Here is a 27,402-nt window from a genome sequence, read left to right as displayed (position 1 = left end):
CAGACAGTCTTTATTTTTTTTAATTCTGCCCATCAAACTGACTCCACTTCAAAACATTTCTACCCTGTATCCCAGAGACTTGCATCAAATACTAAAGTATGTAAGTGTTTACTACCTTGTTAGGTACAATTCAATATCCATTCTTTTTTTTTAAAAAAAGGGAAATTTCAAAACAGAGAGATACAGAGAATAATATAACAAACGTCCATGTAGTTCTCAAATTTTCTAAATCTTAGTTTGCCTTCTTTGCTTCAAATACATCAAGCAGAAAACTACAGATATAGTTGAAGCCCATTTGTTCCTTCTTTCCTAAGACAAACACTCTCCTGAGGTTGAGGTGTTTTGTTCAATTTACATTTTTATGCTTTAGCACATAACAGAGTTCTTAAGTTTATGATAGAGTTTTGTGTCATTCTTAAAGTTTACTAAAAGCATCATACTATAAATGTATTATTCTGCATATTGATTGTTTCAATTAATAGTATTTAAGTTTTAATTTTATAAAATTACATAAGAATATTCCATAATTTACCCATTTTTTAACTTACAGATAACACTTCAATTTTTTTTTTCTGTTACAAACAGGGCTATCGTAAACATCCTTGTATACTTCTTACGTGCATGTGCTAGGTTTCTCTAAGACATATACTTAGAAACTGAATTGCTAGATATAAGGTAGTCAACCTCCTAGATATCGTCATATAGCTTTCTAATGTGCCTGTGAATAGTGAGTAGTGATGAGAATCCTCATTTCCCCATATCTCAGCGACATCTGATGTCATAATTTCAAATTTTCTGCCAACACACTACATTGGTGTGAAATGATTTGTCATTATTTGCATTCACTTGTTACTGGATTGAAATGATTTCTCATTATTTGCATTCACTTGTTACTGGATTGAATATGTTCGCTCCTTGTTTCTTGTCCATTAGGGTTTATTCTTCTGTGAAGTGCTGGTTCATGGCCAATCTTTTCTATTGGGTAGCTTTTCTTACTCATTTGTTGAGGTTTTGTATTTTTCTGGGAACTAATCTTTTGCTGGTTGTATGAGTTGCAAATATCTTCTAGTCTCTAATCTTTTTTTAACTTTGTTTATATTGTCTCAGTATACATTTACTGAATGCCTACTATGTACAACCCTCCATGCCATACTGATGCAGAAATCCAAGAAATACTATATGAACCTAACACCAAGAAGATTATAATTAAAGGTGAAATGAAATTTTATTTTATCACTTGATCCTTTCTCTCTTTTATTCAATACTATCTCCTTTTGATAATATATGCTTTTCCAGATACTTAGTGAGGGAAATATTTGATTTTCATTCTTAACATTTGTTTAATGTAATATACCACCTAATATGCTTTATTATTTCAATTCTTGCTCTTTTACTGTTGATATTTTATAGTCATATATTTTGAAAGGACAATGTGTGTTTGGATTATTGCATATGATGTTTAGTAAAGAGTTTTGAGGCATTTAACACAGCTTACCAAAATTAGACTTAAACTTGGATGCCATAGAGGTCTGGCATCTTAAGAGTCACAAACGACAGTGTTGAGAGAGGTAGCTTGGTGTAGTTGAAAGAATATGAGTATTGGATCAGATGACCATGCTCCAATTCAGCCCATTTAATTATTATCTTGTTCAAGTTGGCCCAAATCCTGGTTCAAAATCCTGGCCCCTTTAGTTATTATCTTCTGTAATTTTTGCCAAGTGTTTTAATCCTTGAGACTCAGTTTCTCATCCACAGAAGATGGCTTTCCTTGGGTTGTTGTGAAGAGTGAATCAAACAATGTGTATGAAAAGTGCTAGGCATAGTGCTTGGACATAGTAAATCACTAATTAAATATATTTTGAGGATGTAGAACAGGCACTGCTTTGTTGAGATTAGATACTGGGCTCCACCCTTTCCCTATTAGCAGTAATGTAGGGTCTTCTCCTGTCCAAAAGCAGTTTTTGTCTGCCAGGCCGATTATTATGGTATACTCCCCATGCAGGTGCTGAAGCCTAACTACTTTTTGAAAACCTGGTTCCTCCCTGGAGGAAGCTGGACCCTTCCCCTCCCATCTTGTAACCTCTCCTAGACCCCAGCTCACATATATCCACTTCTGTACCTAGTGCTTTTTCAGGTGCACCAAATCATTAATATGGGCACAGAAATCCCCTTTCAACATTTGGTTGAAAGCAATTCCTCAATTTTAAGCAATATTTGGATGATGTTGCTCCCTGTCTTAACACATAAGTCCTTTTCTTTCCCTTCGCCACAATAACATCCCTTCATTGACAGTTGACACTTCCCCATCTCACCCCACCCCATTTATCAGCCAATAACTTCTTTTTTTTCCCAAATTCAGTTTTAAGTAGGAAGGATGGATCAAATGTGGGGGGGTGGGGGGGGGTGGGGGGGTGGGGGGGGTGGGGGGGTGGGGGGGGTGGGGGGGGTGGGGGGGTGGGGGGGTGGGGGGGTGGGGGGGTGGGGGGGGTGGGGGGGGAGGGTTGCCAATCGCGCATGTCTGTTGAGGAAGTCTGCAGAGCTAGTGAGACATCCCCTCTAGGCTAAGGCCTACCTCCCTAAATGCTAATTCCCTTTCCCAATTAAAATTTCTGCTAAATTCACGATAACCTCCCTCCCTCCCTCCCTACTTCTAAGGCTGAGTGTGCCTTCCCAAGATAAGTCCTTGGAAAACCAAGGATTTATTTCCCAAAATCTGGTTGCACAGTCCCCCAAAACACCGAGTATTGCATAACCAGGGTTCCACTGAAGTTGAGTTTCTCGGGCCAGTCTGAATTTGTTACCAGAAAAAGGTGGTGGATTCTTTTGCTGGATGCACTCAAGTGACTGATTCTGGAGACACCGGTGTTTCAAAGAGAGAAAAAGTTTATTACTAAGTGCCTAGCAGGAGAGCAGATGGTCTATTAGCCCAAAATCTGTTTCCCTGAACTGCAGTAGTTCAGATAGTTTTATAAAATTAGAAGATGGGCAGGTTTTAGAATAATGAGTACAATGGCCCCAGATGATGTAATTACAGGTAATCCAATTATTGAGCATGCGCAGATTGATTACATGTTTAGTCAGCATGTAGGGAAGAAAATGGCGGCCTCAATATGATGGGCACAATTTTTAGTGTTATAATGAGGTATAGGTCACTTATAGGTTAAAGTCTAAGCTACATCGCATGTTAAGTGGGCCCATTTTGGTTACATCCAGCCTCATTTATCAAGATAACTTTGAATTGGGGTGGGTTAGTTCTGGGCTGACCCAAAACCTCTCATTAGTAAACATTAGGGCCTGTCTTGAAGTGATTACAAGACTGTAAAGTTGAAAAACTGGATAACTGGGTACAAATGAAGCTTTAGTCACAAGGTTTTTACAATCACAGGGGCCCTAGATTAAAGCTATATAGTCACTATCAGAGATCAGGGCAGCTGGATTACAATTTAGAGATTTCAGGTATTTCCCTCTGTCTACTCCAATTTATAAAAAAAGCAAAAAAGAATATCTATAAAATGATTCAGTAATCAAAATCATCTCTTAAATCCTAATTTCTCAGTTACAAGTTTTTTCCCAGTCTTTCCTGCCAGGGTGAGGTGGAATCAGCCTGCTCTGGTCCTTTCCTGCAATCCCCAGAGGCCTCCACTCAGACTCTCCCTGCAGATCCCCGACCCTGAAGATTAACATGCACCCAAGAGCAAATCAGCTGAGCGTTGAGAGGTCCAAATCCAGATGCAAAGAAGAGGGTTTATTTTCCCAGACTGAGAGACTATCTGCAGCCTTTTTCCACCTGAGGCTGGTTTTAGTGACCTCTCCCACCTTCCAGAGAGCAGACTTCCAAACGGTTTCAGAAAAAAAGTCTTTGTCGTACCTCCGTGAAACTAAGTGGCCCATTTCGCGTGATTACATAACAAAGAGTAGGCTAAGGGAGCCAATTCAACCACCACCTCCCAGAATCAACAGTCTTTCCCCTCTTCTCTGCCTCCCTTCCCATTTTCTACCCTTTACTTCCACCTCAAACCGCGTTTTAAAGATCTTCCATGCAACTGATAATTTATTAAGCATCCACTTTGTGTCTGTTAGTAAGTGCTGGGGTGGTGAGTAAAACGAACACGGATCCTCCCCTCACCCAATTTACAGCCCCACAAGTGAGGGAGGCAGGCATTAAACCCATCTTTGGTTGCAAATTGAACTAAGGGCTATGAAGAAGAGGGAAAAGGATGAAAATAGAAGGGGGTGCTGATGTAAAATCCATTGGGGAAGTCAAGAAAAAACGGTCTGATGAGAGATCTTTAAGCCAGACTTTGAGGAGCACCTTTTAGACACCTTTAAGTGCTAAAAGTGATTATCTCTGGGTAATGTTTCCTTCCTTCCTTCCCTTCCTTCTTTCGTTCTGCAAGTAGTGTTTAGTAATAAAAAAAATTCACCGTGTTAGGGATGATAACATCTGTCCATCCTCAGCACAGCTGGCCACGGGGCAACATCTCTGTTAAGTGCCCATTTCTCCCTCCAGCCCCTGAAAGGGAAGCAGCTGCAGGAATGATACAAAGTTTGTTTTGCTCATTCTGTAGGCCCTGGGTCGTGTCCTGAGTTGCTGAGCTGGCGGCTGTTTCTGAGACTGGGGCCCTATTGCCTGGATCCAGGGACAAAAAGGATTGAGGGCTCTTATACCACATCCACCTGGAGGTTTCCTGCGAGCTTGGGTCGCGAAGTGCATGTTTCCTTTAGAAGCGCCTTTTATCCTGAACCTCTGGAGCCAGTTGTGGTTGCTGCTCCCAACAAGAAGTGGGGGGAAGAAGGAATGGAATTAATTAAACCTAGAGGAAGGGACTTTCACGGGCGGAGCTAAGGCCCAAGAAAGAAGACGTCAGTGAGCCCGTGAAATAAAGGTCCCACGCGGACTGCCCAAGGAGAGCGCAGAGACCAGCAAGCCGGACGCCGGGCTGCCCCACCTCCAGCGTGTCGGTGCGTGCGAGGGAGCGGGAGCAGCAGCAGGGAGAGATGCTGGAGGCAGAGGAGTACAGAAAGAGAGGTGAGCCATGGGCACCCGGGGCCCTCTTCCTGCAGCTTTCTCCTCCAGGAACTGCTGTTCCTTGGTGGTGCTTGCATTTTGAGATGTCATTTGACAAGTAACATTAGAATTGCCTTCTGAGCGTTGGTGTCAGCTTTTTCTTCTCCCCTCTGAGAAAGGAACGTTAGATGGGAGCTTAAAACTTTTCTCAACCTCTCTTTCGTTCTCTGTCTCCTATATCCATTCTCATGTACATCACCCCTTCTGTCATGCTTTTTCTACTTTGCCACAAGATAGAGGATTTGGATTCTTGACCCATTAAATGGGAAAAAGGAATTATTCATATTCTGAAAGAGAAAAAAATTTCTAAGAATTATGTAGTCACTATAAACTTTTTTCTTTCTTAGCATTCATTTCTCAACGTGGGGGTATAATATTATTGTTAATTTCATTTAGTCATGCATTCTGTAAATATTTAGCGAGTACCTGTTATGTATCAGGCTTTAGGTGAGGAGTGAAATAAATTGGATATCCTGCTTTCAGGCATGGCTCTCCTCAGAGGAGAATATCCTTCCATAATTTTTATATTTCCCCCTACCCCCACCCCCACTTGTCTGTCTTATTGTCTAAAATTCCTTTGCCGTAAGGCGTTGTCTCATGTTAAATCCAACTTTTTTCTCCCTTTTACATCCTGGAGACCTGGGTTCATTTCCCCAGAGGCTGCCCATGCAAATAAAAAAAAAAAAAAATACTGTGTATATAAGCCTACAGTTTTAGTAAGATTTTCAAAGGAGTCCATTGGTCCAAAAATTGTGAGTTGAATTTTTTGCCTTTTGTCAGACTGGGCATAGAAACTTGTTGTCTGTGCTAACAAAGTGTGTGTATGTGTGTGTGTGTTTCACAATCTTTGGATAGACAGAGCCACAGAATTTCTACTGTATGGTGATGAATTAATAGATGGTCTATTTTTGAGAAGACAAGAAAGGTGGAAGAGATGATAGCAGTCAATGGGGACAAATGAATGGGGAGGAAAACGAAATATTTTACTTTTGGTGCTGAAGTTTTCTGCTTTGGAGAATTTCCCTCTTGTTCATTTGCTCATGTACACAATTCCTTCATCATTCATTCACTCCCTCACTCATTTTTTAATCCTGAAGATGAGGTCTGTGCGGAGGACCGGATTCTCTCCTGGCCCATGAATCCGTCTACTTTACCAAGCCTCTTGGCCTGGACCTGAGTGAGATGGGCACATATTAGTTCAGACCCACTCAGGGGACACGAGCCTTATTTCTCTGCCTCCCTTTTAGGAAAGGAGATGGTGGACTACATTTGCCAGTACCTGAGCACCGTGAGGGACAGGCGGGTGACTCCAGATGTGCAGCCTGGCTACCTGCGAGCCCAGCTGCCCAAGAGTGCTCCTGAGGAACCTGACAGCTGGGACAGCATCTTTGGGGACATCGAACGAATCATTATGCCTGGAGTGAGTACAGTGATCTCAAGGGTGACTCTGGATTTTGGGGTGCCGAAAAGTGGGTAGTAAGATTGAAGAAAGGCTTGCCGTGGATCAGCCTGAGATGACAGTGTGTCCTTGGCTACTTGGCCACTAACATGCAAGCCCATCTGCTGAGCATCTCAAGGGCCAGGACCGTGACTGAAATAAGGTTGCTGCTGCTAGACCTGGTTGGTTAGTATTGGGTGGGCTCCCAAGCAGGGCAAGAACTGCATCCCAGGGCACTGTTCCAGAGTCCAACTGAAGCATGGAATTCTAATGAGGTTAGCCAAGAAGTGAAAAGTGGCTTGAGGTGAAAGGACAATTGTAGATAGCACGACAGGAGCAAAGGCTGCAGTATAGTTCCTGAAGCCCTGATGAACTCACCTACAGAATGTCTGAGACCGTGCCAAAAGGCAGGGAGAAGGCTAAGAGTATGCCTTCCTAGGGGCACCCTGGGTGTCTACTTGGTGGCCCAGGAGAATGAGTGGGAGCTGGTCAGCCTGTTACTTTCTCCTCTGGGAGATGGGAACTATGTCCTTCCTTACAAAGGGGAGATCTTTGTGACTGAGGTGCTTTCCAGGAGTAGGAAGGCGTTTCCCCTCATGTATTGATACTTTCAGTGGCAGAGGGTGCAGTTTGGTGGTAGTGCTGGCTAGGGACTGGGGACATCCGGAAAGTGACTGACACACAAGGGCTTGAGTTGGAACCTGTGGTGGTGGCGGCTCCGTTTGGATTGTGATGATATCCCTGACCACCAGGAATGAAGAGCTGTGCCCAAGTGCTCATGTTTAAATTGCCCCAGTCCTCCTCCCACCCAGGGGCTCCCTTTGATTGAGCTCCCTGCCGTGCAGCAGGCACTGCACTAGCCACTCATTAAATTCTCACAGTGACCCCTGGAATCCTTATCTTAAAAATGAGGAAACTGAGGCTCAGAGAAGTTAACTGTCTTGCCCAAAGTCACAGAATTAGTAGAATCAGGAACTTAACCTTGGTTTCTCTTACCCCAAAGTCTCAGCTGTTTCCCCTATACTCCGCTACCTCTACTGGTGAGAGGCTTATTGCACCTCCACTGAGCCCAGGTACACAGGTATCCCCCTCCTCCCCCCTCCCATCTGTGTCTGCAACATCCAGGCTCTCCTTGCTTTCTGTTCTTGTGTGAAGAGGCTTTTCCTAAGGCTGGGACTTGAGATTTGCCTCCATCATTCCCAAAGAGCTTTTGACTTTGATGCACCACAACTATGCCTGGAGGGCAGGAATGAGAAATTATTCACACTCAAAAAAGTAAAGCCAACTTTATACAAAGTCAAATGTTTCATTTCTCTTTGTCCATTCAGCCTGTTTCACAAGCATCTTTTGAAAAGTTCTGTATCAGGAAAGTTTTACTGAAGAAGCTATCCCCCAGATAAGATTATCTCATGGATTCCAACCCCGTAAAATGTAATCTATCCAGGACCTAACTGTAATCTGGTAGTGAGATTGAAAGCAACTGTCAAAAGATGGGGAAATAGGCTGATTCATTTGCTTGAAAGAAATTCCAGCAGTTGCTAGGGGTGTGTCCTTTCTGGACAGAGAAGTCTGTCTGCTTTTGATAAGGGCTCATTTGGTTTATCACATCTTATTTATCTTACAAGAAAAGACAATTGCCTCTTGATAGGGCCAGTGGGTGGGAACTCTTCTCTGGGGTTTCCAAAATACTGTCACTAAGCACAGCGATAATGAGGACCCAATCTTGCTCATCTCACAGGCTGGATTAGCCCCTAGGAGTAGCCTGAAAGTTGTTGGCCCTTTGCCTTCTTGGTATGGTCAACACTTTCATTGGAAAGTGGATTAGTTCTTCCCTTTCTGCCATCTCCTAGGCACTGAGAAGAAAAATTCTCCTTTTGCTTTAATTCCAACACAAGTTGCAAAAATCTCATTTACCTTTGTGAGGGAGAGGGTAGCCCCGGGAGAGAAGGCAGAATGCCCTCTGACTCTGGAGTGAGACAGCCCTGGGTTCCTGTCTTGGCTCTGTCATCTCTTCCATATAAACTATGTGTGACCACAGGCATGCTGCTTCTCTCTGCCAGTCCCAGTTCTCATCTGTAAAACAGGGCAAATGGTAGGTAAAACCTAGTTCATAAGGGTGCAATGAGAATTAAGATAAAGCACATAAAGTGGAAGATAGTGTTATTTCTGAAAGAAGAGTGGTGGGTTCTCTGCCTGATACACCTAACAGCCAGTCTCGGACACGGGTTTCAAGGAGAGAAAGAGTTTAATGCTATGGGTACGACAGGAGATCAGATGGTCCTATGGGCCCTAAGATCTGTCTCAGGGAGTCTAAGGAACTCACAGTTTTTGTGGATTCAAACAAGGGTGGGGGGTTGGGGGTGAAGTTGTTACCATTACAGTGATAAGTGTACACAGGGTAAATCTAGACCATAATAACTATTATAATAGTTAGTATAAAGAAGGGTCAGACTAGTTGAGTTGCAGTAATTTGAGGTATTAACTTCTGTCTGTTCTACAATATAGAAAGAAAAAGACATCTCTATAATGATTCGCAGATCATAATCATTTGTTAATTATTAATTTCTCGGTTGCATTACCTATGATGTACTTGGTGAAAATCTAAAGAGTTTTGGTTATCTCAGAGTTCTTGGGGTATGTGATGTGTCTATCACTACGGGATTAGGTTACCTTAACATCAGTGGTTTATATTTTAAAAATTTCCAGCCCATGTTGACCCTCACCACAGCCCTGAGAGAAAGGATTTATTTTATGAGGAGAAAATGAGGTCTAGAGAGGGGCAGGGGAGGATCTTGGTTTTATGGGGTCTCGGAAGTTTATATAAATTTTGGGATCCCCTCTTTAAGAAAATAAAATTAAATGTGGATGCAAGTTTAAGTTCATTACTGTCACAGTAAATTCACAAGGTTGCATAGTCAGTAAGGGTGGAGGTAAGGATTGAAACCTGCATCATATGCTCCTTCCACCATAACATGTTATCCAGGACTTAGTCCTTACTCTTGCAGAAATATGAGAATTTGGGCACAGTAAATAACTAGGCGAGGGCTAAGATGTTATCAAGTGCATTCTTGGTAGTTTGAACTAGCTAGAGGAAGAATGTCCCATGAACTTAGAAAAAAGGATCACAGGGGGATGTGGGCACTAGGGAAGGGCTCATGGAGGAAATGAGGATTTAGGAGTGCTCTAGGAATTAACAGGTTTGGGGTGGTCACGTCTGTATGGGGGCTGCCTTCCTGTCAGAGGTTACAGCATTGCTCAAAGATGTGAAGCAGAAATGAACAGGACATGCTTGCAGAATAGTGAGATGAAGTGCGATTAGATAATCAGTAAGGCAGATAAACCACTGAGGATGCTGCAGAGACCTGCTGTGGGGCGTTCCCCTTATGTCTGGTTTTTTGTTAGCCTGGAGGTGGGGTTCCCTTGCCCTTGAGTTGATACCTCCTTATCCTGCCTTCTCCTTTCTCCATCCCCACTGGGAAGGTAAGGACAACTTTGAAACCATTCACACTGACATACAATAGAGCTGCCTGCCCAGGAGCCCAGTGGTCCATAAACCAAAGGGTGCCTTTTGCAAGGAACTGGATGAGACATGCAATCTGCTCTTCTGGAGCTCACAGTCTTCCTTTCCTTTTACTAGTGGCTTGGGGTGACATGGGAAAATAGTGGAGAGAAATGTGAACACTGCCCAGAATCTCACAAGTCTTGTTATTATACAACTTTCATTTTGCATATTCCCTTCTAATCTTTGCATATGTGCAAAGGCTCCACTGATGAATTAGCTTAGAATATAAAAAACGTGGGTGGCAAGAATGCCACTGAAAATGTTTTATTTTCATGGAGTTGTGCCACTTATTTGGCATTTTTTTAGAAAGTAGTTTTACTGAGATATATTCATACACCATTCAATCCATCCGTAGTATACAATCAGTGGTTCACAACATAATCACAGAGTTGTGCATTCATCATCACAATCAATTTTAGAACATTGTCATTACTCAAAAAGAGAAAAAACTCATACACAGAAGCCCAGACCCCTTACTCACCCACCCCATTTTTTATCCCTAGCATTGGAGTGGTTATTAAAATATTACTGTTAACTATAGTCCATAGTTTGTACTAGGTATATTTCCCCCCGTGTACCACTCTATTATTAATTCCTTGTTCTAGTTTATGAAAGAACATTATATATGTACTATTAATCCCAGTCATCATCCGCTACAGGGTTCACTGTGTCATACAGTCCCATGTTCTTTCCTCTGGCTTTCCTTCTAGTGACATACATGGCCCTAAACTTCCCCCTTTCAACTAGAGTCACTCTCATAACTCAGAGCTATTTTTTAAGTGTTGGCTTATTTCTAGAGTGGGTGCTTGCTCTTGCTGGGGGCAGAGGGATGGTCTCTGGAGGAGGAAAGCCTCCTGGGCATTGCCTCCTGGTGCTGACTCTGTGCACACTCTGCCTCCAGGTGGTACACTGGCAGAGCCCCCACATGCACGCCTACTTCCCGGCCCTCACCTCTTGGCCATCCCTGCTGGGAGACATGTTGGCTGATGCCATCAACTGCTTGGGTTTCACTTGGGTGAGTAGCAATGGTTGTAAAGCCAGCTGCATGGGCGGGAAGTGACATCCTGGGACTGACCTATTTTGCCATTGTCGCTGAACAAGATACCAAGTTACGTATGAATAGTGCTATATTCTTTGAGCTTAAGCTTTATATAAATCATCTCATCTAATCCATTTAAGCCCTTGGAATCATGAGACCTGGTCCCATTTTGCTGGTGAGGAAATTGAGGCTGAAGTAACACATCTCCCCAAGATCACTTCCTTCCTGGAGATGGAGATGAGATTTGAATTGTGATCTTGCTGTTGCCAAAGCCCATGGCCCTAACTAGAGTACTTCAGTGTGCCTTGGGTCACAGCTTCCCCCTTGCTCTTGTCTTCAAGGAATTAGAGATATTCTTTAACCTTCCCATAATAACCCATTAAGCACCAATCAGCTTTAGATTGTGCCAACAGCCTCTTAGAACAGCTTTACATTTTAAACCTGAGCTATCATAGGGTGGGAGAGGAGGTAGGGGGAAGGCTTCTGTCTTTCTCAGGAAGGTGCTTTCTTTCTTACTTCCAGAACTTCCCCCTATGCTTTAAAATGCTTCTCAGCTGTATATTTTAGGGATTTGTGGAGCCAAAATCTAAGGCAGTCACTTCCAGGGCTGCTTCTCCATAAAGGCTTGCAGTCATGGAGGAACATACCTTCATGAAGGCAAAATGAATCCAAAGGCACAAATTCTTTCCCTTTTATTGGTTGGCAGAGGATGGGGTAGGGATGGGAGCACAGGGCTGGACATTGACCCGTTCTCCAGGCTGATGATGGGTCCTCACCCATATTGTCTGGGCCGCGGAGGGCCAGGACAGAGACTCATGTATTTTGGGGGTTGAATGGGGGTGTCTCTGTGGCTCTGGGGATGCTCTGATGAAGTTCCTTTCCCTTTCAGGCATCCAGTCCTGCATGCACAGAGCTGGAGATGAACGTCATGGACTGGCTGGCGAAAATGCTGGGACTCCCAGAACACTTCCTGCATCACCACCCCGGCAGCCAAGGGGGAGGCGTCTTGCAGGTGCCTCCACTGGCAAAGCTCCACTGAGCTAGGGCAAGGGGGTTAAGCAGTGAAAGACATGACCAACCTTTCCTCAGGTGTCTTAGTTTTCCAGGATGCTGTGCAAATATCACACAATGGGTTTGCATAAACCATGGGAATTTATTGGCTTATGGTTTCAGAGGTCAAAAGTCTAAATTAAGGTGCTGGCTAGAAGCTTGCTTCCTCCTAGGGTCATTGGTGTTCCGGCTGCCTGGCCTTCCTTTCATTTGGTGGTGTTTTCTCCTTTATCTTCCTGATTCCCTGACTCCCTTCCTTTGGCTCCTCCCTGTGGCCTCCCGATTCAGTGACCACACCTTAAATTAATGTCTTCAAAAGGTCTTATTTATGATGGGTTCACGGACACTGGAATGGGATTATATTGAGAGCATGTTTTTTCTGAGGTACATAATTCAGCCCACCATACCGGCAGTTTTCCTGTTCTCCTTGGAGTTTTCCACGTGTCTCCCTACCGCACCATCACAGCTGCCACCACCGCCACAGCCTCCACCTCTGCCGCCACTGCCGCCACTGCCACCTACTTCCTCCCCAATACATATACCTAGTTCTGCCACCACCACCCAACTCTTCTTCTTTCTTTGAAGAGAGTAAAAACATCAACACATGATCGTATTTCTGGAATTACTTGATTCAGGTTTCTTAATTTATAATCTGACAGCTCTCCTTCTTGTCCCATGTTATACCTCATCATAAAAGAAGTAGAGAGATGGCAAGCAGACAACTTCTTTCCCTCCCTATGTGAACTGTGGTTCATCAAATATTTCTTTTCTTTTGTTCAAGAGTAACGTAGCAAACATGGCTTTCTGGGTTCCTCCTATAGATCATGCACATTGCTAGGAGCCCTTGCATCAGTAAATCCTTGACAGTTATGAGGGCTTGGTCCTGAGACTTTTGAGAACCCCCTAATTCTTGAATTCTGTAATGTGTAATTCTTCTGATTTTATTATCTAGGAAACAGGAACGATAATATTATTTCCCTCAAACTGTGGTTGTGGGGGTTAAATGAACTCTTCTATTAAAATGTACTTTGAAATCGATCACTTTTAAATATATTTTTCAAAATGTTAATGAAAAGAAAACAGTCACACTGCTGGGCAGTTTGCTGGGTCTGCTCACTAGCTAAATGACTTATTCATTTACATCAGCCTTGCAGGAAGATTAAAATCTGAACCTCACATAAAAGACAAATTATTGCATGCCGTGGACATGCAAATAGTTAAAACTTCAGCCATTATATCCAAAAGGACATGTTAAATATCTGCTGTACATGCTCTTACTCTTCATCTACTTATGCCACGAAACCTGCAGGTAAATAGTATCATCCTCAATTTTTAAAAATCAGAGCACTGAACCTCAGAGAGGTTAAATAATTTAGTCAAGTCACACGGCTGATAAGTTTAAGAATGAGGATTCAAAACCAAGCCTGTCTAAATCCAAACTGTACTCTTTTCCTTATACGCATCAGCTGTGTGAATTTGATTTAGTCCTGTACCTCTCTGTGCATCTCTTTCCCTATGTGTAGAATGGCAATCATGATAACTATTTTAGAGAGGTTTTGGAAGGTCAAACAGGATGGCAGATGAAAGTGCTGTGTAGACTATGGAGTGCTATAGGGATGGAAGATGTTGTTTTTATTCTGGCTTCCTTGTGGTAGAATTTCCAACCACTGAATGTCTTGTGGATTCCATTTCCTGTGATACTGTTTGTCAGGCTTTAGCAGGAATCTACAAGCCTGTGGGTCACCTGAAGATTCCGAGAAGCAACGACACCACAAACTGAGTGAATGAAGGATGAGAAACCACGAAGACTCTTGTGAAGTTGCTGAGGTGGCCCCCAGGATGGGTTCCCACAATTATAGCCATACCAAAATCTTCTCCAGCCCTTGTCTGGATGATCTGTACTCCTTCTCAGGAAGGCAGTTAGAGTGATGCTTTCCAATCTATAGATGGAAAAGAGTTGTTCAGGATGAGCAGTATTAGTTCAAGGTCACAAGAGTCATCAGCAACAAAGTGGAGCCAAAATCTCACATAGGCCGGGACCCCCTCTGGGTATCCCTATGGAATCAAACTCTATTTCCATACCTTATAGATTGAGAGATCTTTTCACAAGAGTTCTTTTATACAAGTGTTTCACAGAGAGCAAAATTTTATCTACCAGAGACTGGTCATTCTCTTTTTTGATCTCTGTGGCCTCTGTAATAAAGATGTCGGTATTAGGTGAAACTTTGCTTTCATTACTTCCCTGGAAAATTAGGTAGTCATGTCTCAGGAATGCACAGGGTATTGTGAGTGGGGGATACAGATGAGGTATGTGTGTTGGGGAGGAAGGACATCCCCTTAGGCAGGAGCTGTGTTCTTCCTTAAGAATAGCTACACACACACACACACACACACACACACACACACACACGAAACTATGAAACTTGGGGGAAGTTAGCAAGAGTAAACAGAAAGAGGTTGCCATTGGTAATCCTTCTTCCATGACAGAGCACAGTCAGCGAATCAACCTTGATAGCCTTGCTGGCAGCGAGGAAGAACAAAATCCTGGAAATGAAAATATCTGAGCCCGATGCTGACGAGTCCTCCCTGAATGCCCGACTCATTGCCTATGCCTCTGACCAAGTGAGTTGCCCAGCACAGGAGCCTTCAGGTCAGTGCTTGACCGCCCAAGCTGGCTTCTGGAGTCTTGGTCTGGAGTAATTCTCTTTTATGCTGATTATGTTGTCTTTAGGAACCGTAGTGGAAGACAAACTTCAGAACTCTGTTTCAATTCTCTTAGTCCTGTGCTTCAGCAGTTTCAAGGGATTGCTTATCCCAGGATGATCGTTTGCTAGTAGGTTTCCCTGATTCTCTAGGCCCATTCCTCAGTGGAAAAGGCTGGTTTGATTTCTCTCGTGAAGATGAGATTTCTACCTGTGGATGAGAATTTCTCCCTCCGAGGTGAAGCTCTTCAGAAAGCCATCGAGGAGGACAAAGAGCGGGGCTTGGAGCCTGTCTTTGTAAGTCTGAGTGCATTCATAGGCATAGAATGATAAAACTTGGATGTGAGGATAACGTTTTGGCAGATTTTAGGTAAAATGCTACAAACAAAATCGGGAAGGTTCTCAAATACAACGGTTTGCAAATTATGAGTTGCTATTCATTGGTGCCTTGTGAAACAAATTGAGTGGGTCATAACCAGCATTTTAAAAAAAGGAAATGGGAGAGAATAGGGTATATATATATTGCTTCATGAAACTTTTCTTTCAAATACACATACGGGTATATATGTACTGATTACACTGTAAAATGTATTTCTTACTGTGGGTTATGGTGAAAGGCACACTATTCTAATGGGATGAGTGGGGTAGATAATGTCTAAGATGTTCTTTTTCAGGCCACATGTGTAACACGAGCCTACCTTCCCACCTTAACTTGCCTTCACTTCCTTCTAGGTCTGTGCAACACTAGGGACCACTGGGGTTTGTGCATTTGACTGCCTGTCAGAGCTAGGCCCCCTCTGTAAGTATCTGTCCTTTCTGGCTGGGAAGACAAGCAATGAATTTCAAATGTTTCCTAGAGCAACAACCTGAGAACAGTTTGGTGGAATTATTCTCATCCCTCCTTGGTCAGTGTGGAAAGAAGAGCCTCCAAGGTCACAATGGCCTTCTCCCAGCCAGCCTAGGTCACTGCTTTTCCAAGTAGTGTGACCAAAGGCTCCGAGCTGCCCTATCCTGTATCCTGTCCTCAGAGGCAACAGTGGAAGAGCCTGAGGTTTTCTCACCTCCCTTGTATGTTGAAACCTACATTAAAAACTTAAAGAAGGTTATATCCAAAACAAAGGGTGAATGAGGCTACATGAAATAGTTCCCATTTTAGGCTAAGGAAAGGAAAAGGGTCAGGGTAGGGAAATCATGGGGATCGATAAAGATGTTGAGAAAAAACCAAAATGAGATCATTTAAAATTCTCTAAGGAAGTTATACACTAGATATCTCCTTTGTAACTGGAGAGAGAGATATCACCTCTCTAGCTTGACACTAGATTGACTAACATTGCTCTCTAGGCCAATGGGAAACTGGTCTGGAAGTTCTAGGTTGAGGCCAAGAGGAAGTTGCCCTTCTGCCCAGTGAGAGAAAAAGGTCAGGGTGAGGTTTTGTTGACTTTGCAGATAGGAGGTAGCAGCTCCTCACTGAGACTCACTTCCTCACGCTGACACCCTGTCCTCCCAACTCCACCTGCCTTGACCTCTCATTTAGTCAAAGTAGGCCATACCTTCCCAGCTCTTCTCTTTGCCACCCACCATCTGTGCAACTTGGCCAGGAGAGGGAAGCTTTTCAGCTTGCTGGTAACAGACTCCCCTAAACCCCACCAGCCATCTGATGTTTGTTTCTCTAGGTGCCAGAGAGAGGCTATGGCTCCACATTGATGCTGCCTATGCAGGCACTGCCTTCCTGTGCCCTGAGTTCCGAGGCTTTCTAAAGGGCATCGAGTATGCTGACTCCTTCACCTTTAACCCTTCCAAGTGGATGATGGTGCACTTTGACTGTACTGGGTTCTGGTGAGTGAGGCATTTCCCAAATGTTGAGCACATGTGAAAGAGCCAAGCTTTGAGCATGCCTCAGCTGCTAATGCCCATTTGGAAATCCACAGGGTCAAGGACAAGTATAAGCTGCAACAGACCTTCAATGTGAACCCCATCTACCTCAGGCATGCCAACTCAGGTGCAGCCACCGACTTTATGGTGAGTAACTCAGGAACGGGCAGCTTGATGGACCTCTAAGATGGCCATCAACTCTGGAAAGTGGTTGCATCTGACCCCTAAGGGTCTCCTGTATGTCAGCTCCATCAGAACGTGCAGACTATGAGCCCAGCTCAGAACATTGCTGCTGTAAACCCTTGGTTTCACGATGTCCCTAAGCATATAGAATGAAACCTAGAAAACCAGTAGGATCCCTAGAAAATTAGACCAACCTTTGAGGAAGAATGGATCTGGTACTAGTCATGTTTCTGAATATCTGTGGCATTTTTATTCCCAGTCCTGTTCTCTGTCTCTAATTCCCTTCTGCCTCCATCTTGGGTGGTCTTTTCAGCTTCTTACCCAGCATCAGGATGGGGTGGTGAAGTTCCTTGGGTGGGAAAAGAGGCTTCATGCTTAAATTGCCTTCATTTTTTGCACCGACAGAGGCATTGTGAGATGCTCCATGGTGAGGATGGGGTGTGAATACCCTTCTTAAGATTTGGATGCCTCCAACCACTCCTGATCTTCCCAACCTGTGGCACCTTAACACTCTCATTCTCCACATTCTCAACCTATACTATCTCTTGAGGAAGAAAATTCTTCAGACTAACTCTTCAATTTGAACATTAGCCCTTCCTTTACCTGTAGGGGAGACAAGGAGGTAAAGCAAATATGTTACATATAACATGGCCAGCAGGAGGCAGCAGAGCAAAGTGTGACAAGCTTGGTTTGGGAAACATTGGTTTGGGAAACTTACTGGACCTCTTGGACCCTTGGCTTTTTCATCTGTAGAATGGGAATATTGGCACATATTTCATAGGGTATTACATGGCTTAAATGGGAATATACATGTAGATCTCAGTGAAATACCTGGAAGATGGTAAATGCTTAATAAATGGTAGCCATAATAGTCGTAAAGCTCTTCTTTTAAGCTGGAGAGATTTGCCCGAGCAAAGTGATTATGCATGCAAGCACTAAAGCCGGATGACCTGTGGGTGGATCCTGGCTCCTCCATGGACTAATTTTTTGTGGTCTTGGGCAAATTGCTTAAACTCTGTATCTCAGTTTCTTCATCTGTGAAATGAGGTGGTAATATCAGTACCAGTTTAGGCTTGTTGTGAGGATTAAATGAATTAATTCAGTGAAGTGCTAATAGTAATGCCTGGCACCTCTGCGAGCCCTTCTTTGTGAAGAGATGGTTTTGTCTAATTCCCTTGGACAACTGAAATGTCTTACTCTTTTACTTCTATAAAAATACCCTCATTATCTCTTGATTATATTGGTTATTCTTCAAATCAGCTCAAGCTTCCTTTAGGTTTTTAGAACTTTTTGATTGGAATTGCTGGCAGTAATTGCTGGCAATGGTTGGGGAGGACCCTCCATAGGTTGATGAAGAAAGAAGAATAATTACTCTTTCATCTCCATTGCCCTTTCTGATGGATTTTCAGCAATTTTTTCTAATTAAAAGTAAAAAAAATCTCTTAGCAGCCCAAGGGATGGGTATCTTTAGGGATAACACTAGGTTTCTTCCTGAGTGTTAAGTGATGCTCATTCTCCTCTAAGCATATTTGGGGCATCATAACTTAAGAACATTATCTCATCCTTGCCCATTTTGAATTTCATGGTACTGTTTTTGTTCATTCACATCAGTGTCTTCCTGTAGCTCATTTTTATCAGTTTGGAAATTTTACAGTGCCCTCTCGCTACCAAGCCATTTATAAATATATTAAATTCCATTTCTCCCAGCACTCATCCTGGGAGCCTTACTTTTGTCACTCCATTATCCAGAAGGTATTACCCCCACCTATAATCGTATAGATGTAATGTTCAAGTTTATAAAAAAAAAATTCTACAAAACCGAAGCTGTTATCTTTGTTGTAATCTATGGGTCTTCACTGCTGCTCTGACCTGTGCCCCAAGCTCCTTTTAACTCAGGTGGCTACAGCTTTAAGTAGAAATTCAGCCTTGTTCAAGATGAACCAGAAATAAGACAGCATCCTGGAGGAGAATGACTTACATACTTACATACTTGATCAAAGACTTACATTCTTAAGTGATCCCTAGGGCCTTGGAGCAACTTAAAATCAGGGCTAGATTCTCTGATATCAGGGAAGCTCCCCCTATCCTTATCCCAGTGTGCCACAGGAGAGAGCACTAGTGGAGGGAGCATTGTCTTGCCCTTGGCAGAGAGACCTGGCAGACCTTGCTTTTTGTTAAGTGGCACAGAGGAGGCTTGGGAATGGCCCACATTAAAGAAGAACCATATTAACCTTTGTAAGTCCAGTAGAAAATGTTGGTAAGAATCATAGGGAAAATAAAGTAGCTGATTAGCCAGAGCCACCTGGAAACCAAAATGACTTTACAGAAGGCCCCATGTTATCCTATTAAATTATTCAGAGTGTGTCTTGACAAGATGCAGAATTGAAGTTTTTCCTGTGGCCAGGATTTTGTTCTGTTTTCAGGTTCAGATGCCCTCTGCTGGCAAGCAAAAGTCCCCACGCTGGACCTCAGCACTATAGAGCTATGCTTGGAAACCAGACTTAGTATTTTTATAAGGGAAGAACATGAGCAGTAAACAAAGGGATACTATTCAAACTGTATCTAGGTTAGGATACCAGGGGTGAAGGATGGAAGTGAGGAAATTGTGCGGATTTGGCAATTCTGTGGAGGGGCAGATAACCAGTTAAAGGGACAAATAAATATTTATTTGCAGTCAACAGAAACTGGTAGATTCTTTGACACTTGAAAGAGGTCATTAGAAATTATATTACTCATCAAAATAACTGTAAATGTTTTTCAAGCCCTTTGCTCTATTTTCAGATCTGTGAAATTGGTTTGAAATTTTTCATATCTGTGGTGTCGCAATCTTGAACTTTAAGCTCTGTTGAATTTGGCCACCTAGCGCAAAGGATCAATTTTGGTGTAACAGTGCCAAGGTCAGAGGCAGAGGTTTCTAGGCTCATTTGAAATCTCAAAGCCGGAGTGATGCCTCCTGAGGGCAGAGGAATGTCACAGGAAAAAGTCAGGACAAGACAGTGAAATTTTGGTAGACAGACACACTACTGGAATTTATGGCTCACTGTTTAATCACTCAAATAGCCAGCATTTACTGACAACTTACTCTGAAGCTCTTTGCATCCATTATCTTCTGCCACTTCCCTCAGCTGCTGTCATTCTGTCTCATGGATGACCTAGTGAGGCTCCATTGCCGAAAAGTCACACGGGTCATAAGTGGGCAGCTGGAGGAGAAACCCAGGTCTGCAGGGCTCCACCATCTGAGCTCTTAACCAGTATACTGCACATTTTTTGAGAAATAAATATAGAAATTTATATCCTATTATCCAAGAAACTGAGATTCTTTTAGAGGAAAAAATTTATTGCTGCTATCTTGAATTTCAGGATAGGATAGGGATGAAATGTTTAAGATAGCATCTAAAGCAAAAGTGTTCTTCTTGTTGGCTTTGGAGTCAGAGACTTGATTTCTCCCTGTCCTGCTCATGGAGAAGGGCCTTTTGACCACCACCATCAGTGATTTGGTCATACAATGGGGCAGCATTCAGGTGGCTTGCCTCGCTCTAATCCTTAGCAACCGCTTCGGGAGTCATGGTGACCCTGTCCATCCCTGGAGGGTTGGGCAGGCAGCAGGTAATGCCCAGGAGCACCTGAGGGAGTGGGGCTCTCTTGTCTCTAACCGTGGGCACTGTGTTCCTTTGTTTCCAGCACTGGCAGATTCCCCTGAGCCGGCGGTTTCGCTCTATTAAACTCTGGTTTGTGATTCGGTCCTTCGGGGTGAAGAATCTTCAGGCGCACGTCAGACATGTATGTAGCCCAGAGACGGTAGGCCTGAGGTCCTTTGCGTCACTTTATTTCCTAATGGGCAGGAGGCTGGTCTCCTTTGCTGGGCTGCCCGGGGGATCTGCGGCATCTTGATCAGGTGTCTGGGCCTATTCTTGGGCTCCTGGGACTTGATTGTTCAAGGTGGCAATCTCTTTGTTAGCTAGGGGACCAGTGAGTGGAACATGACCCTGAGGACAGTCTGGTGTCCGTTCTTCCTGAGTGCCTCACCCTTCCTGTCACTGAGCCCTTGGGGTTGATGACTTCAGAGTTGGTTTGCAGAGGGAAAAGGAGGGAGAAAGTAAATCAAAGGGCAGAGTATGTACCGTGTAGATCATATCTTTTTAAAAGCTTTATCCCAATTGTCATGGCCGTCTGAAAACTTTAGCCATTATTATGGTCATGCCTGAAATATGGCTTTCCAGGCTTGGACAGGTAGACCTACCAAGTCTGTAACCAACATCCCTACCTTGTGTCAACAAGAAGGCCTATTTGGGATGATTTATTTTAATTCAATTCCACCAACTCCACTACCACAAACTGTTATATTAGGAAGAGGTAAACCGAGGTAATGAGGACAGGCATAGTCCATGTTTTTGTATTCTTCACGGAAAGGGTAGGATTTCATCCAAGAACATTAGCCAACTGCCAGATTCTCCCATTTCTACACGAAGGGCCAAGTCATTGATAAAAACAGCCATGAGCAACCTCATTGGGGCAAATCCAAAGGCCCTGTCCTTTTACTACCATGTACTACCTTTCCACTTCTCCTCTGGGGAATACCTGCTTCATTAAGCACAACAAAATGGAATGTTTGAAGCAGTAACTATGGCTGGCTTTATTGTTGGTAATTTTACATTTATAGCCAACATCAAGGTGTCCATTGGGCATTTACCAATGGACGGGCTGTCACTAAGCCACATTGAGGAACTTCAGGGATTTTGTGCTCACCGTAGAGCCTAGATTTGGGGGCCATAGTTCCATTTACGACTGGAGGATGGGAGGATGGGAGTAAGGTGGAAGAGGTAATAAGTAATCGGAACAGTTCTTTTGCTTACAATTTAGGACTGGAAATTCAATGTACGCTTCCTATCCCCCTTTCCCAAACACTGCGGCTTGTGAGTCACGCCCCTGAATGCCCATCGGTCTCCACTGCCTCACACACTAGGCCCACACCCCTACACCTGACCTTCAAGGACCTGATTATCAACCTCTACCTCAGCTTATGGTTGGGTTCAGTTCAGCTTGGGCTTCTCACCAACCCATTCAAACACCATCCTCAGTTCACTTCTATATCCTTGCCTGTGCTATCCCCTTCCTGGATTGTCCTCTCTGCCCCTCCAAATGTTGCTATGGATTAAATCCCACTTCTTTCAGGAACTTCCCTGACTATTCCATTTGTCCTGGTTTCTGCTTCCTTGACATTCCAAGAATCACGTTCTCAAGCACACTTACAAAACTGAGCTGAAGGGGTGCAAGCATAGGTAGTTCAGTGGTAGAATTCTCACCTGACATGCTGGAGACCCAGGTTCGATTACCAGCTCTTGCACTCATGCACCCCCCCCCCCCCAAAAAAAATTCAACAAATGGTGCTGCAATAACTGAGCTGAAAAGGCTTATTTGCCCAAGGTCCTGCAATAGTAAAGAGTAGAACTAAAACTAAGTTATTTCATATGAGCTAATTTTATCTCTTCAACTGTACTGTTATCATAATTATTATTACTTACCTAGTACCTTAAACTAAAAAAGAAAAATATTGTAGCATTTCATTAGACACTTACAGCAATGCTTTGGGGTGGTTACCATGACCATCCCCTTTTTCAGGTGAGGCTCAGAGATGGTACGTGTTCTGCTGGAGTAGAAGGCCAGGGACTTTACCACAAGCTTCTCAATTCAAAATCCTTTTCCCTCATGTCTGGGCTGCTTTCTATAAGGCTAAACTCTTACATAAGCTCAAGTTTTTCATTTCTCTGTTACGGAGAGAATAGTGCTTTAGGAACAGGCTCTGGGTTTGATTTTTAGCTCTACCCCTTACTATTTGGTGACCCTGGACAAATTATTTAACCTTTCTATGTTTGGTTTTGTAGTCTATAAAAAGTTTTATGGTGAGAGTTAGCTGAGATAATATATATATATATATATAAAGCCCTAACACAAGACCTAACACTTGCTTAAGATCTCAGTGCATTTCTCCTCCTCCCCCTCCTCTGCATGCACCAACCCTTCCTCCTCTTTCTCCTCCACCTCCTCCTCATTATTATCTTCATTGTCATCGTCATCATCTTCATCTCCTATCACCTACAGCAAGGAATTGGCACATTTTTTTCTGTAGAAAGTTTAGAAGTAAACGTTTTGGTTTTGGGGCCATATAGTGTCTGTTGCCGTTACTCGACAAGGCTGTTGTAGCATAAAAAATGCCTTAGACAATATGTAAAGAAATGGATGTGGCTGTGCGCCAATAAAACTTCATAAAAACAGTTGGGGTAGAGGCTGGATTTGGCCCATGGGCCATCGTTTGCTGATGGGGCAGAGCTCTGGCCTCAGCACCCCCTTCATCCCCACAAGGGTGTGTTTTTGGAGATAGAGATCCTGTGGCCTCCCTAGCCTCTGCCGCTGTCTTGGTGCCAACAGCATGTGCTATGGGAGGCAGCAGAGCATGTGGGAGGAGGATCAGTTTGGCAACCGGGAGACGTGTGTTCTGCAACTTATATCTCGGGCGAGTCACTTACCCTTGGCTCCTCCTAGTAAATGATGATGTTGAATCAAGATGACTTCTGAGTGTCTTTCCTTGCTCAAAAGTGTCCGTTTCATGGTCTTTAGCTAGTGTGATCCTAGATCTGTCCTTGAACTATCTTCTTAATGGTTCTCATGTAAATTTAAGAAAAAAATATACTCAGAAAAATATCAGAGCTGTCAGGGCAGGTGGGTGGGAAGGGGCCCATAGGGATGGAAATGTAAGAGAGAGTCATGACAAAATCAGAAAATTATTTGCAAATGTTTTAGCCAGAAAGCATTCAGAAGTGTATTTTCCCTGGAGAGACTTAGCACTTGAAAAATGATAAGTTCTTAGAGTAGTGCTTGGAGATGCTCTTGAACAGACCGTACAGTGGGGAGGGAGAGAGGTCCTGAATGAAGTTTGTAACAGTTGTTTTTCATCATCTTCCCAAGATGTGATTAGCTAAAAGCCTTGCCTTCTTTTGAAATACAGTAGCAGGTGTAAGAGCCAGTTGATAACAGTTATTTAGTAAATATTTTAGTGAGATCCTTCTGGGGGAGGTTTTTAAAAATGGAACAAAAGGCAAATTCTGACCTTGTATAGTTAATGGTCATAGGTAAGGAAAGACACAAGAAACTTTAAAAGATGTCACAAATTTCAATGAAAGATTAATATGATACGAAGTTGTTCCCTTGCTCTATGTGGGGATGGTATGTAAAAACAGGATTTCTGTGGAATGTCAGAAAGAAGGGGATGGAAGGGCATTTGAGGTACAAGATGTGAAACGTTTAAGAGGCAAGGGAAACAACGCAGGCCTGGGATGGGGGCAGGGCTGCCTGTAGCCCTTGTGGTGCTTTTGTGGTCCCTGGGAACAGGTGTCTCTAGTCTGGGTAGGTGCAGTTCCTAGCGGTCGCCTGGCCAGGAAGGCAGAGCACAGGCCCAGATGTGGCCCTCTCTTGTCCCCTGGGCCGTTCAAGAAACGGTGAAGCCAAGGTATTTGGACCACAAAGCACATGCCTTCTGGTTGGGGGAGTGAGTCCAAAGAGAGGCTTGAGATACAAGTCTCTGAAGTGGATCTGATGCAACAAGAGATAGGGAGCCATTGGAGGCTTTCCAGCTCAGAACAGGAACAAGCTCAGATGGAGACAACAAATAGGCCAAACCCACTTAGGCCTCTCTTGTTCATTGGGGTTGGTGGCTTAAGTTCACTTAGTGGTGTGAAAATTTGTGCATAGTTTGTCCCTTTGCCTAATTTATTAATCTCAGTTCTCTCTATATTTGTAATTCCAGGGTACTGAAATGGCTAAATATTTTGAATCTTTGGTCAGAAATGACCCTTTCTTTGAAATCCCAGCCAAGAGGCACCTTGGCCTGGTTGTGTTTCGGCTGAAGGTAATTCGATGTTTTACAACCTCCTGGAAATGATGTAACCCAGCGTCCCAGGGGTGGTGGTTGCTTAACTTCCTGGAAATGTAAATTCTGGGCTTCTGGGGATGGGTATAGGGGATGTGACTCAGACATCCCTTATCTTTATCCTTCAAACAGGGTCCTAATTGTCTCACGGAAAGTATGTTAAAGGAAATAGCTAGATCTGGCCATCTCTTCCTCATCCCAGCCGCTATCCAGGACAGGGTGATCATCCGTTTCACTGTGACATCCCAGTTTACCACCAGGAGTGACATCCTCAGGGACTGGCACATCATTCGAGACGCCGCCACTCTCGTCCTGAGTCAGCACTGTACTTCCCAACCTGGCCCTCAGGCTGGGAACCCCATCCCCCAAGCCAGGGGCTCCAGAGCCACGGCCAATGGAATGTCCCTTCAGTTTGTCAATGGGGCAGGAGATGACGCAGCCCAGGCCAGGAAGATCATCCAGCAGCCTCAGCATGTGGGAGCTGGTCCTATGAGAAGGGATGACAGCTGCCATCCTGAAACCCTCCTGGACCCACTGGATGACTGCTTTTTAGAAGAGACCCCGGATGTCACCAAGCACAAGTTGTCCTCCTTCCTGTTTAGTTATTTATCTGTGCAGGATAAGAAGAAAACGGTGCGTTCCCTCAGTTGCAACAGCGTGCCTGTGAGCGCTCAGAAGCCACTGGCCACAGATGGCTCTGTGAAGAGTGGGGGCTCCTCTCGTGTTAGATTCTTTTCCAGGTTTCCAGGAGAGATGATGATGCTGAAGAAAAGCGCCTTCAAAAAGCTAATCAAGTTCTACAGTGTCCCCAGTTTTCCTGAATGCAGCCCTCAATGTGGGCTCCAGCTGCCCTGCTGCCCTCTGCAGGCCTTGATTTAAACCAGGGATCTGCAGCCCAGCCTGCAGATGTGATCCAAGGAGTCTGAAGCTCCTCGGGATCATATGGCAAATTTGTGCGCTTATGTGTATGTGCATTTTCTTTGAGAGAGAGTCCATAATTTTAGTGGTCTCATAGGGGTCCATGGCCTACAACAGGATAAAAATAGAGTGTTTAAGCCAGCATGGTCCAGAAAGTTCCAGCAGGCTGGTCAGAGGGAAAGGACCAAGGGTAGTGTACTGACAGGCAGCTTCTGTGCTTCAGCTTATGACATGAAATACAATGTAGAAATAAATTATGCTTGTCCCCGAAATAAAGCATATCTTCGTGTGATTGACTGACCATTGATACGTTGACTAATTCACTTACGTGCGGGGTGAGACCTGGAGCCCAACTGTGTCTGTGTCTGGATTCTGCTTTCTAGGACTCTAAAGATTTGAATTTAACTGTAGGGAAATGGGTTTGGGGAGCCCTCCACACCTTCTATTTACAGGCATCGATGACAAATCAGACATTGTGGTTTATAGTTTATAAATGAGGAAAATGAGGCCCCCGGTCGCACAGCTTGTAAGTGGGGGCCCAGGTCTTCCTGACATCGATGAAGCCCATGCTATGTCCACCACACCATAGTCTTCAAGGTGGTATGGGTCAGAAGCTCACAGTTCAGTGGATCCCTTTCTGGCCCTCCAGGACATTAACATGTTCTCTCTTCAGTGTAAGAAGTTGTGCATTTTCCTTTTTTTGGACCCTGCAGTCAAATGAAAGCTGTGCTCTCAGATGCTGTTACCACAGTTAGTTCTTCCCCTTTGAGAAGGCCCTTTCTCTGGGAGTGGTTCTGACACTGGTTATACAAAGAGCTGAACGCTCATCTTGCTCCTTGTTCTCTACCTGGTTCACAAACATGGCTGGCGAGGACTCACTTGGGGGTCCCCAGAATTACTGATGACTGGCTCCCACACCCAGAACTTCTGATTTAATTGGTATAAGGTGCAGCCTGGGCTTGAAGATTCAGGTGATTCTAATGTATAGCAATGTTTGGGAACTACTGCTCTGGAATCTCTTGCTACTCAACAGGCGGTATGTGTGCTGCACTTTAAAGCTGGAGAAGCTTTGCTCTAAGCCAGTGGGTTCTCAAACTTTAATGTGCATCATCTGGAGAACATATTAAACCACGGGTTTCTGGGCCCCACCCAAAGAATTTCGAATTTAGTAGGTCTGCATGAGGCCTGAGAATTTGTATTTCTTAGGTATTCCCAGGTGCTGCGGCTGCTGCTGGTCTGGAGACCACACTTTGAGAGTCACTGGTCTATGACAATGTATGCTTCTCCTGACTGGGCAGGTTCAAAGCTTAGTCATGCTAACTAGCTCTGTCACTTTAGGTAGGTTGTGATTTTTCAACCTCCCCTGGCATCAGTTTTTTCTTTACCTAATAAAAAATTTGCCTAGATACTTTCTAAGGTGGTTTGTAGTTTTGCTATAGCAAATCTCAATCAATATATGTGTATCTGGTAAATAAATATAAGTGGTTTATTGATGTGAATTTCCAAGAACACATGTAGACTAAAAATGACAAAGTGAAAGAAGCCGCTTTATTGCTTTATGCTGGGCCATTCCTGGGGTCTGCACTTTGAGTCATTTTAGATCTAAGATCTGAGCCTTAGTTAATGAGAGATAATCCAGCTCTGGA

General features: G+C 43.8%; 1 protein-coding gene across 2 annotated transcripts; it reads left to right on the top strand.

Moving 5' to 3' along the window:
* The first annotated feature begins 4,518 nt into the window (after positions 1–4,518).
* HDC (histidine decarboxylase) lies at positions 4,519–26,170 on the top strand. Of its 2 annotated transcripts, XM_077127854.1 has the most exons (12): positions 4,519–5,029; positions 6,316–6,488; positions 10,970–11,083; positions 11,997–12,119; positions 14,645–14,779; positions 15,013–15,156; positions 15,592–15,658; positions 16,533–16,695; positions 16,788–16,878; positions 20,596–20,694; positions 24,716–24,817; positions 24,971–26,168. In XM_077127854.1, the coding sequence occupies exons 1-12, from the start codon at positions 4,999–5,001 to the stop codon at positions 25,715–25,717; spliced, it is 1,989 nt and encodes a 662-aa protein (XP_076983969.1). In that variant the 5' UTR covers positions 4,519–4,998; the 3' UTR covers positions 25,718–26,168. The 2 variants fall into 2 exon arrangements, with proteins under 2 accessions (XP_076983969.1, XP_076983970.1); XM_077127855.1 differs by lacking the exon at positions 24,716–24,817 and having other exon boundaries at positions 24,971–26,170.
* The last annotated feature ends 1,232 nt before the right edge of the window (positions 26,171–27,402 follow it).

The sequence above is a fragment of the Tamandua tetradactyla genome, chromosome 14, assembly GCF_023851605.1.
Source record: "Tamandua tetradactyla isolate mTamTet1 chromosome 14, mTamTet1.pri, whole genome shotgun sequence".
Classification (NCBI taxonomy): domain Eukaryota; kingdom Metazoa; phylum Chordata; class Mammalia; order Pilosa; family Myrmecophagidae; genus Tamandua; species Tamandua tetradactyla.
The sequence above is the reverse complement of the archived record's forward strand: the minus strand, read 5'-3'. Positions and strand labels throughout refer to the sequence as shown.